This window comes from Myotis davidii, unplaced genomic scaffold (assembly GCF_000327345.1).
Source record: "Myotis davidii unplaced genomic scaffold, ASM32734v1 scaffold17, whole genome shotgun sequence".
Classification (NCBI taxonomy): Eukaryota; Metazoa; Chordata; class Mammalia; order Chiroptera; family Vespertilionidae; genus Myotis; species Myotis davidii.
Genome location: NW_006288624.1, coordinates 4,778,849 through 4,791,085, shown reverse-complemented (window position 1 = coordinate 4,791,085; position 12,237 = coordinate 4,778,849). Strand labels below are relative to the sequence as shown.

Below are 12,237 nucleotides of genomic sequence, written 5' to 3'. Positions count from 1 at the left end.
CGGGCCCACCCCCGCCCGGGGGGCCATAGTTTGCCCACGGCTGTCCTAGAGTAAGGAGTTTTAAAAAATAAATAATACAGTATTTGATATGTAGAGATCTTTTCAAAATAGAAACAATGTTGTGCAATATTTTTTCCTTCATTTCCTTTTATTGTGAAGAACTCTTAATTGCAATATCTCTTGTAAAGTTTTTATAAACATAACTGGCTTAAAATGAACTATTATTAAAGCTTGCACTGAAGGTTTCAAAAAAAGAAAACAGTGATAAGAAATCATTATTTGTTGTTGCTGATAATCCTCACCTAAGGATATTTTTTCTATTGCTTTTCAGAAAAAGTGGGAGGGAGGGGGGAAGAGAGAAAAACTTCGATGTGAGTTGAACACATTGACCAGTTGCCTCCTGCATGTACCCGACCGAGGGTGAGGAATGAACCCTTCGGTGCACAAACCGATGCTCCAACCACTGAACAACATTGGCCAGGGCAGGAAATCATAAGTTTTGTTGATATATGCAGAATAATTATCTATGAGATTAAGAAATTAAAACCAGTTTTTGAGCATCATTATGGTACAGGTCAAGATCTAGTAAGAGCAAAGGTATCTTTCTATAGATAAAGTACTGTAGGTGTAAAATTGTAATATGCTCACTGGCTCAACTATAATGTCACGAATGACAAAAGCAAGTGTCAGGAGAGGTACCCCCTTATGCATCACACACAGCAACAAGTGGCTACTTTATCATTTGCAGAGGACACGAGTTTTGGCACTTCTGTAGTTTGCTTCCTGGGTGACTGACACATTTATCCCAGGACTCATGAATTGCTTAAGCTGTGCTGTTTCTCTCTCTCCACATTGACTTAGAAACAAGTTAGAATTCCCAGACAGGTCTATAAAACTTTAGATTATATTTCACAATATAATTGAAAAAATATGGAGAGAGGAAATAGAATATTTGAGCTGAAGGCACATTTTTCATATAGTAATGTTCTAATCCAGCGATTTTCAGTGTGCCCCAAGAATTTTTAAAACCTGCAGTACCTGACTATTTAGTCAGGAGCACTGACCTCTTTTCCCTTACACTGTCAAATTAGAAAATGACAACAGCTAACACAATAATAGCCTTCCAGTGTGAATGAATTAAAATTATACCTATTGTTTTGTCAGATCGGCAAAAATAGATATATTTTAGTGTGCCATAGATTTTAGTAATTAGTTTATGTGTGCCATGAGATGAACATAGGAGTAAATTGAAATGTAGTGGGATCACACTGCTTATTAGTGATGGAATATGCACTAGAAAATTCAGAGTACTGATTATCCAATAAATGTTAGCTATTATATTTACTCTGTGCCAGGCACAGTACTGATTGTTTTACATATTTTATCTCATTTAATTCTCACAGCATCCCCATGAAATATAGATATCTTTATTATTCCCATTCAACAGGCATTGAAACTAGAACTAGAATAGTCAAGTTAATTGCCCAAGCCCACTATTGGTAAGTGACTGAGTCAGGACTAGAACCCATGCCTATTCCAGAACCTATGCTCTTAACTGCTGTGTAGTGTCACAGGTAATGTCCCACAAAGCCACTAAATACTAGGTTTCTGCATCACTGTTTATTTTCCGTCCAACGAACTCTTAATAAAACTGGGAACATGCCTTCATGAAGTCTTTTGATTTGTGGGGTAAAGGTTGGGAGGATAGAGAAAAGTAGTTTAAGGGAAACTTAAAGGCTCAGGATAGGAGGATGCTGAAGTTACAGTGAAGGGATACAAACCATAGAATTAACCACTAGCCCAGTGGTGTTAATTTTAATTATTGAAATATATTCTTAGGAGTCCCAAATAATTATTTTCCTTACAATGAACATCTGTTGGATCTCTTTTGTGTACTAGGCACTGTGCTAAGCACTGGGTTTATAATAATGAACATGACAAAATAATTATAATTTGCAGTAAGTGGTAAGGGAGGAATAAGCACAGTATGAACATTGAGAGTAAAAATAAATGGAATCAATTACATAAGATGGTCAGGAAAGGCCTCTTGGAGAAGGCAGCATGAAGCCAAGACCATAAAATGAGATGAAGCCAAGCCTATTAATTGCCAGAAGAGCTTTCAAGTAAAATATCTCAAGAACTTTGTTTTTGGAAAGCCTGTGGGCATAGAGCAAAGGAGAGTAAAAAGGTGAGGAGGGGATTCTATGAGATGAAGCTAGAGAGGTTGATAGGGCCAGGTCAAGCAGGTTTCCTTGGCCATGGCAGGGAGTTTGGATTTTAAATATAGTAAATGATTTGATTTTTATTTTAAAAACAAAAAACAAAACATTTCTGGCTTCTGTGTATAAATTGGATCAGTAAAGCCAATAAGGAAGCAAGGAGATTTAGGAAACTGTTGCTGAAGTCATTATGAAGTATGATGATGGCTTAAACTTAGATAATAGCTGTGGCAGTGGAAAAAATTAATCAGGCTGTGTTCTGGAAGTAGAAATAACAGGACCTTGTAATGAATGTGGAGGGTAAAGGAAGGAGGAGGCAAGGATGCTTGAACAACTGGGTGGATAGTGTGCTGCTTATTAAAGGGAACTCTGGAGGGAAAACAGATTTGAGGAGAAAAATCAAGAGGTCTGTTTTATAGATTGGAGATTTCTGGGGGGCACTGCAGAGTTCTTGTTTTTTGCAGATCAGGAAGGGAGACAGGCAGGGGCGGGGGTTGGGGGGCTTTATTATATTCCTTCTGTTTCTCTTAAGCCTTGAAGCCCCTTAGTACCTCAGCTTGTTAGTAACTAATGATAATTATTTGCATACCCTTGTACATGTATGCAGTCAGCAGAGAGATGAACTTTAACTGAAGAAAACAGATGAGCCTAAGAAAATACTGCCCCCGAAATAGTTATTTAACTAAACTTCCCTCTTTCAGCTCATAATTTCTTTGCACTAATGGAAAACCATAACATTTTAATTATATTTATGCTAAGTATTTTGTGTTGCCATTTCAACATTATTTTTTTTACCCTTTTTATCTTTTAGATCCATGTAAAAGCTCATTTTGACTATGACCCTTCAGATGACCCATACGTCCCATGTCGAGAGTTAGGTCTCTCTTTTCAAAAAGGGGATATACTTCATGTCATCAGTCAGGAAGATCCAAACTGGTGGCAGGCCTACAGGGATGGGGATGAAGATAATCAACCTCTAGCTGGACTTGTTCCAGGTAAGGACAATATAGTAGAAAGTACATATATAGTTAAAAGAACATTTAAAAAACAGACCTTCATGGAGGAAACTCTTTTTCATGCCTTTTAAAAATGATGTAATTGCTTTTTCATGCAGTTGGGTTTTTATGTTGCAACTGTAGCATAAATATCTTGAATATAATTGTGACCAATTTGTTGGGCTTTAGATGAAATTATGATGTAATATAATATTTACATTTATTCTTTTTTTAAATTTAATTTTATTTTTTAATTGCTTAAAGTATTACAAATGGTATTTATGTGTGTGGATTACAGAAAGTAAAAAGTCATCTGCTTTTAAATGCAAAAGCTGGAAACAAATTTGTCTATATTTGGTCATAATTCAGGAAAGGAGGAATGAAGAGCTTCTCATATTAAGTTGAGTGGCTGATGCTTTACCCTTGATTCTTCACAATATCAGCTGCAGGACATTCCTCAAAAATCCTGGAGTATTGGGCAGCCATCATGGTTCTCTACTCAGTGCTTCTGCCAAATACCAATTGGATATCCTTACCATGCCAGGTGTAGCCTATAAATATTTAGAACTGGTGTTTATTGACAGATTGATTACATTGAGTTTCTGAAAGTATATAGATGAGTCAAGGAGATTTCAGTGATATCATTTGCAGGTCTTTTATAGTACAAATAAATGGACCCACCTTAGTTTGAGTTTGATAATGGTTTTCTGTTAGAAGGATTTTTTAGAGGTCGTAGTGTCCATCTCCTATTAATGTCTGATTCTATCTCAAAAATAGTTACGTGTGCATACTATAAAAATGTGCCAAAGAAGTATCACACTATAATGTTTTTAAACATCTTACTATGTAAATTATTAAAATTACTAGAGGCCCACTGCACGAAATTAGTGCATGGTGGGGAGGGGTGTTCCTCGGCCCAGCCTGCACCCTCTCCAATCTGGGGCCCCCTGTGGGATCAGGCCTAAACCGGCAGTCAGACATCCCTCTTGCAATCCAGGACCGCTGGCTCCTAACCGCTCGCCTGCCTGATTGCCCCTAACCCCCTTTGCCTGTTGGCCTGATCGCCCCTACCTTGCCCCCCTGCCAGCCTAATTGCCCCTACCTTGCACTGCCAGCCTGATCGCCCCTAACTGCCTCTGCCGTGGCCCCCAGCCTGGCCTCCCTCTGTGGGAGACGACCTGGCCGATCAACGGAAGGCACCGCCCCCATTACCCTGCTGCTGCTGCTGCCACTGCTGGCCTGAGCCTTAGCTCTCGCAGCCACTGTGGCTTTGTCAGGAAGGATGTCCAGAAGACGTCCGCTCTAATTAGCATATTACCCTTTTATTAGTATAGATTTGGGGACCATTACAACCATGCAGAACTTAAAGAAAACACATGGCCTTGGCCAATTTGGCTTAATGAAGAGAGCATCAGCCTGTGGACTGAAGGGTCCCACGTTTGATTCTGGTCCAGGGGCACATGCCTGGGTTGCGGGCTCGATCCCCAGTAGGGGGCCTGTGGGAGGCAGCAGATCAGTGATTCTTATCATTGATGTTTCTATCTATCTCTCCCTCTCCCTTTCTCTCTGAAATCAATAAAAAAAAATTCAAAAAGAAAACACATAATCTTCACTTTGGGCTTTGTCATTTTACAATATCCTTTGTGCAGTATTTTAACTTCCCTCAACTTTCCTTTACCCACCCTTAAAATGCAATTTATTTTGGGGAAGATGATCAGGAAAGTGATTCTAGTGGGTAGAAGTTCTTTTAAATATTTTCATGGGGTCATGAAAATATTTAAAAATTGAGCATGGTGATGGTTGTACCACTCTGAATTTACATTAAAAAACTAGTTCATTGAACACTTTAGGTGACATGTACAGTATATGAATTATATCTCAACAAAGCTGTTCTTTTATTTCTTTTTAAATAAAGACCAGTCTTATAATCAATTGCAGATGTTTTCAGAGGCCCCCAAGGATTTGCTTACCACGTCCCAAACCGCAGCTATGACTCCCAGTTGCCTTCAGTCCTGGTGGATCTGGATGGTGTGGTTTGCAAAGGAGAAGGTGGCATGAGGCTTGTGGAATTTCTACAACCCCATTCCCGTGGTCTCATAGGGTACCAGGGCCATTTCCATTGTGCCAGCTCTCTACTTCCTTTAACGTATTGGGCAAAAGAATCTTGCATGCTCTGGCCAGAAAGTGCATTCTCTCTTAGGTGGCCCAAATGCTTTTTTTAAGGTCATTTTATGCATTTAAAAGAATAAACAGGTGGAAAGCTTTTGTCGAATTCCTTTTACATGGTTCTTCCAGTCTCATGAGAAGTGAGATGTGGCCCTGAATTCATCCCAAAGGGTATCTTTGGGCAAAAGCACCCAGAATGGCACAACTCCTGCAGGATGACCTACACACTTTGTTATCAAGACTCAGGGGGGCTTGAGGGTGAGCGAGGCGGTAGTGCCAGCACAGGACCCCGGAGAAGGTAGCACTTTCTACACTGCCCAGGCCCATGTGGACTGCAGCTGCACCCACCAAGGTGGGCAGGGTGTTTCTGCTGTTTTGGTTTGGTTTGGCCTCCATCCCATCAGCCACAGACCCATGCCTGCACTGAGACTGTGAACGGTTCAATAGTCCTACTTTTTGGTGGACAATAGATGCACTCCCACCTCCCAAAGACTGGCACTTAGACACTGGTGGCCTCCAAGTCGCTCGCGGGGAGAGCGCAGCCCTAGGTCCAGAACAGACTCGGGCGTCCTCGGCTAGGAGGCCTCCCCGGGCTAGGGGCCGCCCGCGTTTTGAAGGCTGGCCATGCCCCCAATCATAGCGGGGATCCCCTCTGGGGCACTGGCTGGCCTGGGCTAAGGGCCACCTGCAGTTTGAAGGCTAGCCATGCCCCTGATCCAGGCGGGAGTCCCCTCATGGTGACCTTTCCTCCTGCTTCCTCAGCTCCCTAGCCTGTTGTTGGGTCATCCATCCAGTAGTTTCGGTTGTTATGGCCCCTGGCTTTTTATATATTAGGATTTTGTTCCTTATTTTTTTACTCTGTTAAAGACAAATATTCATTTTTAAATATTAATGCTCTTAAACTTTTCCTTCTAGTCATAGTTATTTGTTTCACTAGAAATGCAATCTATATAGCTCTGGAGATAACCTGATTTCCTTTAATGGTTCTTATGTGTGTCAAACTCAATATTTTCACTTGTGCTTTTATGAAACACACTGCATTCTACAGGTTGTTCCTGTAGACAGATGGAAATTGCCTATCGATGTTTAAGAATCCCTGGCGTGAAATGGGAAGAATTAGATATAAAAATAAAATGTAAAAGTAGACCAGAATTTTTAAAGTAAAAATTATTTTCAGACTTCAGAAAAAAATTCATTTGGTTCTAAAGTAGATGTCTTAAAAGAAAATGAAGGTCAAAAACCTTGAAAGCTTCCTATATTAAAAACATAATCCTTAGAGGAAAAACAATGTTTTCATTTATTTGTATCATTAGTAAAGGTGGAAATTTTAAAAATCATTAAAATGTATACATACATATATATACATACAAAGAAAAAGATGGAAAGAAAAGGATAAATGAAAGGGAATATGTTGGGTAGTGTCTTGGAATTAAAAAGTGATGAATGTTCACATATTATTTTGTAAAGTTAACTTCTAGAATGAATTTGCTTGATTTCCCGTAATTCTGAATGATCAGAAGTGTTGTAAGATTCAGCTTAGTACTTTCCATTTAGTAACTACTCAATGAAAGCTTTGTAAAAATTGACCTATTAAATTTTCTAACACTAGTTTATGATTTATCTTTTATAATAATAGGCGAGATAGTCTAGTAATAAATGTCTTAGAATTGGTTGAGAGTGAGGTTGAAACGTAATATGTTAAACATTTGGAGGCTTATTTATAATCATAGCTGATATACTCTCATAGGTGGCAGAAGGAATTAGGAGGGAATATAAATGAGTAGTTACTCCTGGTGTTTTCCCTTGATTTTTTAAAAAAATACTTCTGTTCTTCTCTCTTAAATATTTTACTCTTTTTCCTTTCTACTATTAAGGGAAAAGCTTTCAACAGCAAAGGGAAGCCATGAAGCAAACCATAGAGGAAGACAAGGAGCCAGAAAAATCAGGTTGGACATTTTTATTTGGCATTAATGAGCAATTTCTTGGGTCTTCATCTGTAAGTATGTTTAAATTTACATATCAGTTAGAACTGGCATGAAAGATATATTATGGCAAGAGTGATGTGAAAGGCAAAACTGGTTATCTTAGAACTATAAAGAAAGGACAGGATTTAAATATTAAAGATTGCTAGTCTATAATGTGAAATTAATAGAAAATTGTAAATACTTCCCTGGAAAGCAGTTTTTCTATGAAAAATGTAATGTTTATAAATTTAAATTAACTATTTGAGTGCTTCTATTTGAAATATGTAGCTTTTTTGAGGAAACAAATACCACATTTATAGTTATGTTTATGATTATTCAACAGGAAAATTATGGTGTGCAAAGAAGAATAAAAAGAAAAGGAAAAAGGTTTTATATAATGCCAATAAAAATGATGGTAAGTTCCACTCTCAGAGATAGCTGAATTTATATAGGCCCAATATTTAGCACTTGAAAGAAATTAAATTGATATTTTCAGGTAGTTTTGTTTCTGGTCCTGTTTTGCCTCTTAATGTGACACAACAGCTTAAGAAAGTCACTTAACAAAAATTATTTTCTTTTAGAATCCTATGAGTAATGCAGTGTTTTGAATTTGGAGAAAAATTGATATAAAAATTAAAGTACAATGAATATATATAGTGTTATATTGATATTTCTCTAATTTTGAGGAAATAGAATTGAAATTTCTCCACTTTTTTTCTACTCAAACTCTTTATTTGTGAAATTGATACATGCTTCTAACAAATTCTGACAATATAGCTGTATTTTAAGTAAACAATATTTTGTCTATAGTAACTCCTGTTACTAAGACAACTCATTCCACAGAGCCTGCTGCCTGCTGGCAGAGTCAGGTACATGTAGTTTTTTTGTTCTATTTTAAAGTTGATACTTCTCTTAAAATCAAAAGCTCTAATAACATGTGACTCATATTCCCAGGTGACAACACTCTGCTGTACCTGATGATGGCTGTTGCCTTTATATTGGGCACCTACTACTGTCTTAGTTTAACAGTTTCCACAACATCCAATTTTTATAAACCAAACCTGATTTCCTGCTCTCATTGCCTTCTTGGTTGGTCCGTATGGGCATTAGATATTCTACCTCTGCTTTGGTTCATGTTAGAAACAAGCCAAATAATAAAGTAAAGTCAATCCTTAACTTCTTAAACAATTTGTAAGACTTATTCTCTCAGTACCTTGAAGGTTTTTTAGGCAGCATAAGTTAAATCAATGAAAAAACTGTTATAGATTGTTGAAAAACTCCATATAAAACTGTATCAGAGATTCTATTTACTTTAATAAAATTTTTTTCCAAAATAAACAACCTTAACGCTTTGTTATATTTATGTAACTAAGAAGATTTATTGAATTTTTAATCCTTTACTCTATATTTGGGTAGGTGATTAAATCTGTTTTTCATGTTTTGAAGTGCACTAAAATTAATTAATTCAGCGCTAATGAAGCTATTATACTCTAGAAATTTTGCAAATCTGTAATCTACAGATTATAAACTAAGTCTGTAAATCACAGTGCTGCCACAGTCTGATTATACATGTTAGAAGAAGGAACTCTGGTTTTTCAGAGTGAAAAGTATTTTGGGAAGGGAAGGTGTCGTCATAATTAATATTTTTATTAACTCATTTATAATAACTTTTATTCTAGGGAGGCTAACTATATATACTTTCAATACCTTCATCCATTTAGTTCTCACAATAAATTCTTTGAGCATACAGATTAATAAATTCAAATTCAGATATTAAAGTAACCTGCTTAAGTTCTTACAACTAAGATATGGTTGAGCTGACATTTAAAGCAAATATAGTTCCTACTCTGTGCTCTGTGCTCTGTACTAAGCACTGGCACAGCTAAGATGGTCCCCTGCCCCCATGGAACTTGCAGCTGGGAAGGTCTGACTACACATCTGACCTTCTTTCGCAGTCAGATGAACTAGTATGCGTGAGAAGATGGCAGGCTGCTATTGTCTACCTTTGTTCTTACCGCTTAATAGCTCTGATTTCATCTGAATTATGGGCTTTAGGAATGTTACCCCACCTTCGTAATTTATACCTCTTCTTGAATCATGACCTCAAGTATTCCAGAACAAAGTAAATATAAAAGCAGGAAGTGTGATGGCAAGTTATATAATCTCAGAAAAGTATTCCAGCTTTCTCTGATACCTCTGGTTGTAGCCACTATTTTGAATGTTCATGCCACGTATTGTGCTCAGCATGCACATTAGGTCTGATCCTTAAACCAACCCTCTAAATAATGTGCTAGTGTCATCATTTTGCAAAAATGGTAGATGTTATTCGCATTAGTTTATCACCTGGTGTGCCCTCCCTCCTCCATAAAAGTACTGGCTGCAAACTAGCTATCTTACATAAGCGTCAGTATTGTGATATTATATTAAACATTCAGTCTGAAATAAGAGAAGCAATAAAAATTTCTAGAATGATTCATATATTGTCTGATTTATTTTCATAATATCCTGGAAAGGCTATAATGACAGGGGAAAATACTCATGATATAATACTATCTTGATCCAAAAAGTTAAGTGTTTTTAGTAATAAATTGTGCTCTTTTCAGTTTTTTCGGAAGACCTATGAGTGTATATTTATTACATAGCAATAATTCTGTCTAAAGAGCTTAACTTTTTCTTTTTCTAAAGACTATGACAATGAAGAAATCTTAACTTATGAGGAAATGTCACTTTATCATCAGCCAGCAAATAGGAAAAGACCTATCATTTTGATTGGTCCACAGAACTGTGGCCAGAATGAATTACGTCAGAGGCTCATGAACAAAGAGAAAGACCGCTTTGCAGCTGCAGTTCCTCGTAAGTTTGGATGCATTTCCATTTTCCTGTGCTTTTCAGTTCACCGTTTTAGAATCTAACTTACACGGGCAATTTTTCATTCATTTTATCAAAACATTGTTGTCCAGGAAAGAAAAACTGTTTTAACCAGATCTTCTTGAGAAATTTCAGTTTTCCTAAGAATATGGTAATGATCACTTTCTAAATGAATTTCATTTTGCACTTCTTATAATTCCCTGTTCAATATGGAATCATCTGGTTTCAACAACTGATGGAGAAGATAGAAATTTAGACAAATCTCTGAAAACAGAAGTTCTGTTTTAAAATTATATGGTACCTTATATAGCACCTAAATATACTTCAAAAAAGGTGAATAGTAGTGTTTTAAATGCAAGATGAAGTAATTTAAAGTGTAAACATAAAATATATTGTTATTAATATAACTATTAATAGCATACAAAAAACAAATTTTTGTTCATTTCTCAATCTAGAAATAAAACCAGTGTTAAATTAAACACGTGGGTTCTTAACATTTCCTCAGTTCATTATTTTATAATCTGTATTATGAAATAAAACTTTTTTCTGATTAGCAAAATTACCCTACATCCTTACCATGATCAATACCAATTATTTTTACCTGATTTTGTCTGTCTAGATACAACTCGCAATAGGCGAGACCACGAAGTAGCCGGTAGAGATTACCACTTTGTTTCTCGGCAAGCATTCGAAGCAGACATAGCAGCTGGAAAGTTCATTGAGCATGGTGAATTTGAGAAAAATCTGTATGGAACCAGCATAGATTCTGTACGGCAAGTGATCAACTCTGGGAAAATATGTCTTTTAAGTCTTCGTACACAGGTAAAGCTGTTTTGGTTTACGGTGTTGAACTTGAGGGCATTTTTTGCAAAGTAATTTAGTGAAAACTATATTTTGGTCAAAGAACCATGGGACATAATTAAGTTCTTATACAGCTTTTCTCCACTGACTCCCTATCTGAAATCAGACAGATTGCTAAATCTCGATTTCCTCAGAGTCAAATACATACATACCTACACATATACATGTACATATTTTCTAAAATTTAGTACAGTAACTTAGAGATTTGGGATTTTTAAGATTGTTTATTGTGGAAAAGTTTTTCTAGACTAGACAGCTTCAGGCTAAAATTTAATGAATCTACTGAGTATGTCAACTCAGGAAATATAAGCAGTAGTTAATAAATAGATGTATAGGAAAGGAAATTGACTCTAAAATGGTTCCCTTGGAGTGTTGTCCCATACACCAAAAGGTTATTAGTTCAGTTCCCATTCAGGGTACATACCTAGGTTGCAGGTTTGATACCTGGTCAGGGCACATACAGGAAGCAACCACTCGATGTTTAGCTCTTTCTCTCCCTTTCTCTCTTTCTAAAAAAATCAATAAAAACATATCCTCTAATGAGGATAACAAAATAATAATAATGAAAATAAATAAAATGACTCTCTTGAAATAATAGATTTTTCTTTGGTGTTTTTTTATTTTTAGTAGATAAAAGAGTTTAGTCTACTGAGAGAAGTATAAATGTTTTTACTAAACTCCTTCAGAATTCTTATATTATTTGTGCCAGCAGATGTACCAAAGAAGAAGTTAAAGTGCCAGCAGATGTACCAAAGAACATTGAGAAGTTAAACATATTGTCTTAATGTTTTTAGGTTAATAAAAGGGAGGTATTTCCCTGTAATTCCCATTTTGATGGAGTGCTTCAGTTGATGGCACACTGTCATGTGGTGGCAAAGGCGAGGTGAAAGCCATACCTCCTGCCATAGCTGGTTTGGCTCAGTGGATAGAGCTTCTGCCTGTGGACCAAAGAGTTGCAGGTTTCATTCCTGTCCAGGGCACATACCTTGGTTGCAGGCTTCTCCCCGGCCCAGACCCTGTTCGGGGCTTGTGAGGTAAGGAGGCAACCAGTTGATGTGTTTCTTTCACATTAATGTTTCTCTCTGTCTTTCCCTCTCTCTTCCACTCTCCCTAAAAATCAATGGAAAAATATCCTTGGGTGAGGATTAATGGCAACAACAACAA

At 36.9% G+C, this 12,237-nt stretch overlaps 1 protein-coding gene across 2 annotated transcripts in view; it reads left to right on the top strand.

Moving 5' to 3' along the window:
- MPP5 (membrane protein, palmitoylated 5) overlaps nucleotides 1–12,237 on the top strand; it is a 64,203-nt gene that overhangs the window by 35,421 nt on the left and 16,545 nt on the right. The window contains exons 8-12 of one of the 2 annotated variants that reach the window (XM_006760781.2): nucleotides 3,031–3,214; nucleotides 7,255–7,326; nucleotides 7,688–7,759; nucleotides 10,030–10,197; nucleotides 10,832–11,034. In XM_006760781.2, coding sequence (XP_006760844.1) covers nucleotides 3,031–3,214; nucleotides 7,255–7,326; nucleotides 7,688–7,759; nucleotides 10,030–10,197; nucleotides 10,832–11,034 — 699 coding nt within the window. Of the gene's footprint in view, nucleotides 1–3,030; nucleotides 3,215–7,254; nucleotides 7,327–7,687; nucleotides 7,760–10,029; nucleotides 10,198–10,831; nucleotides 11,233–12,237 lie in introns of those variants that run through there. The other variant, XM_006760780.2, reaches the window with a different exon arrangement.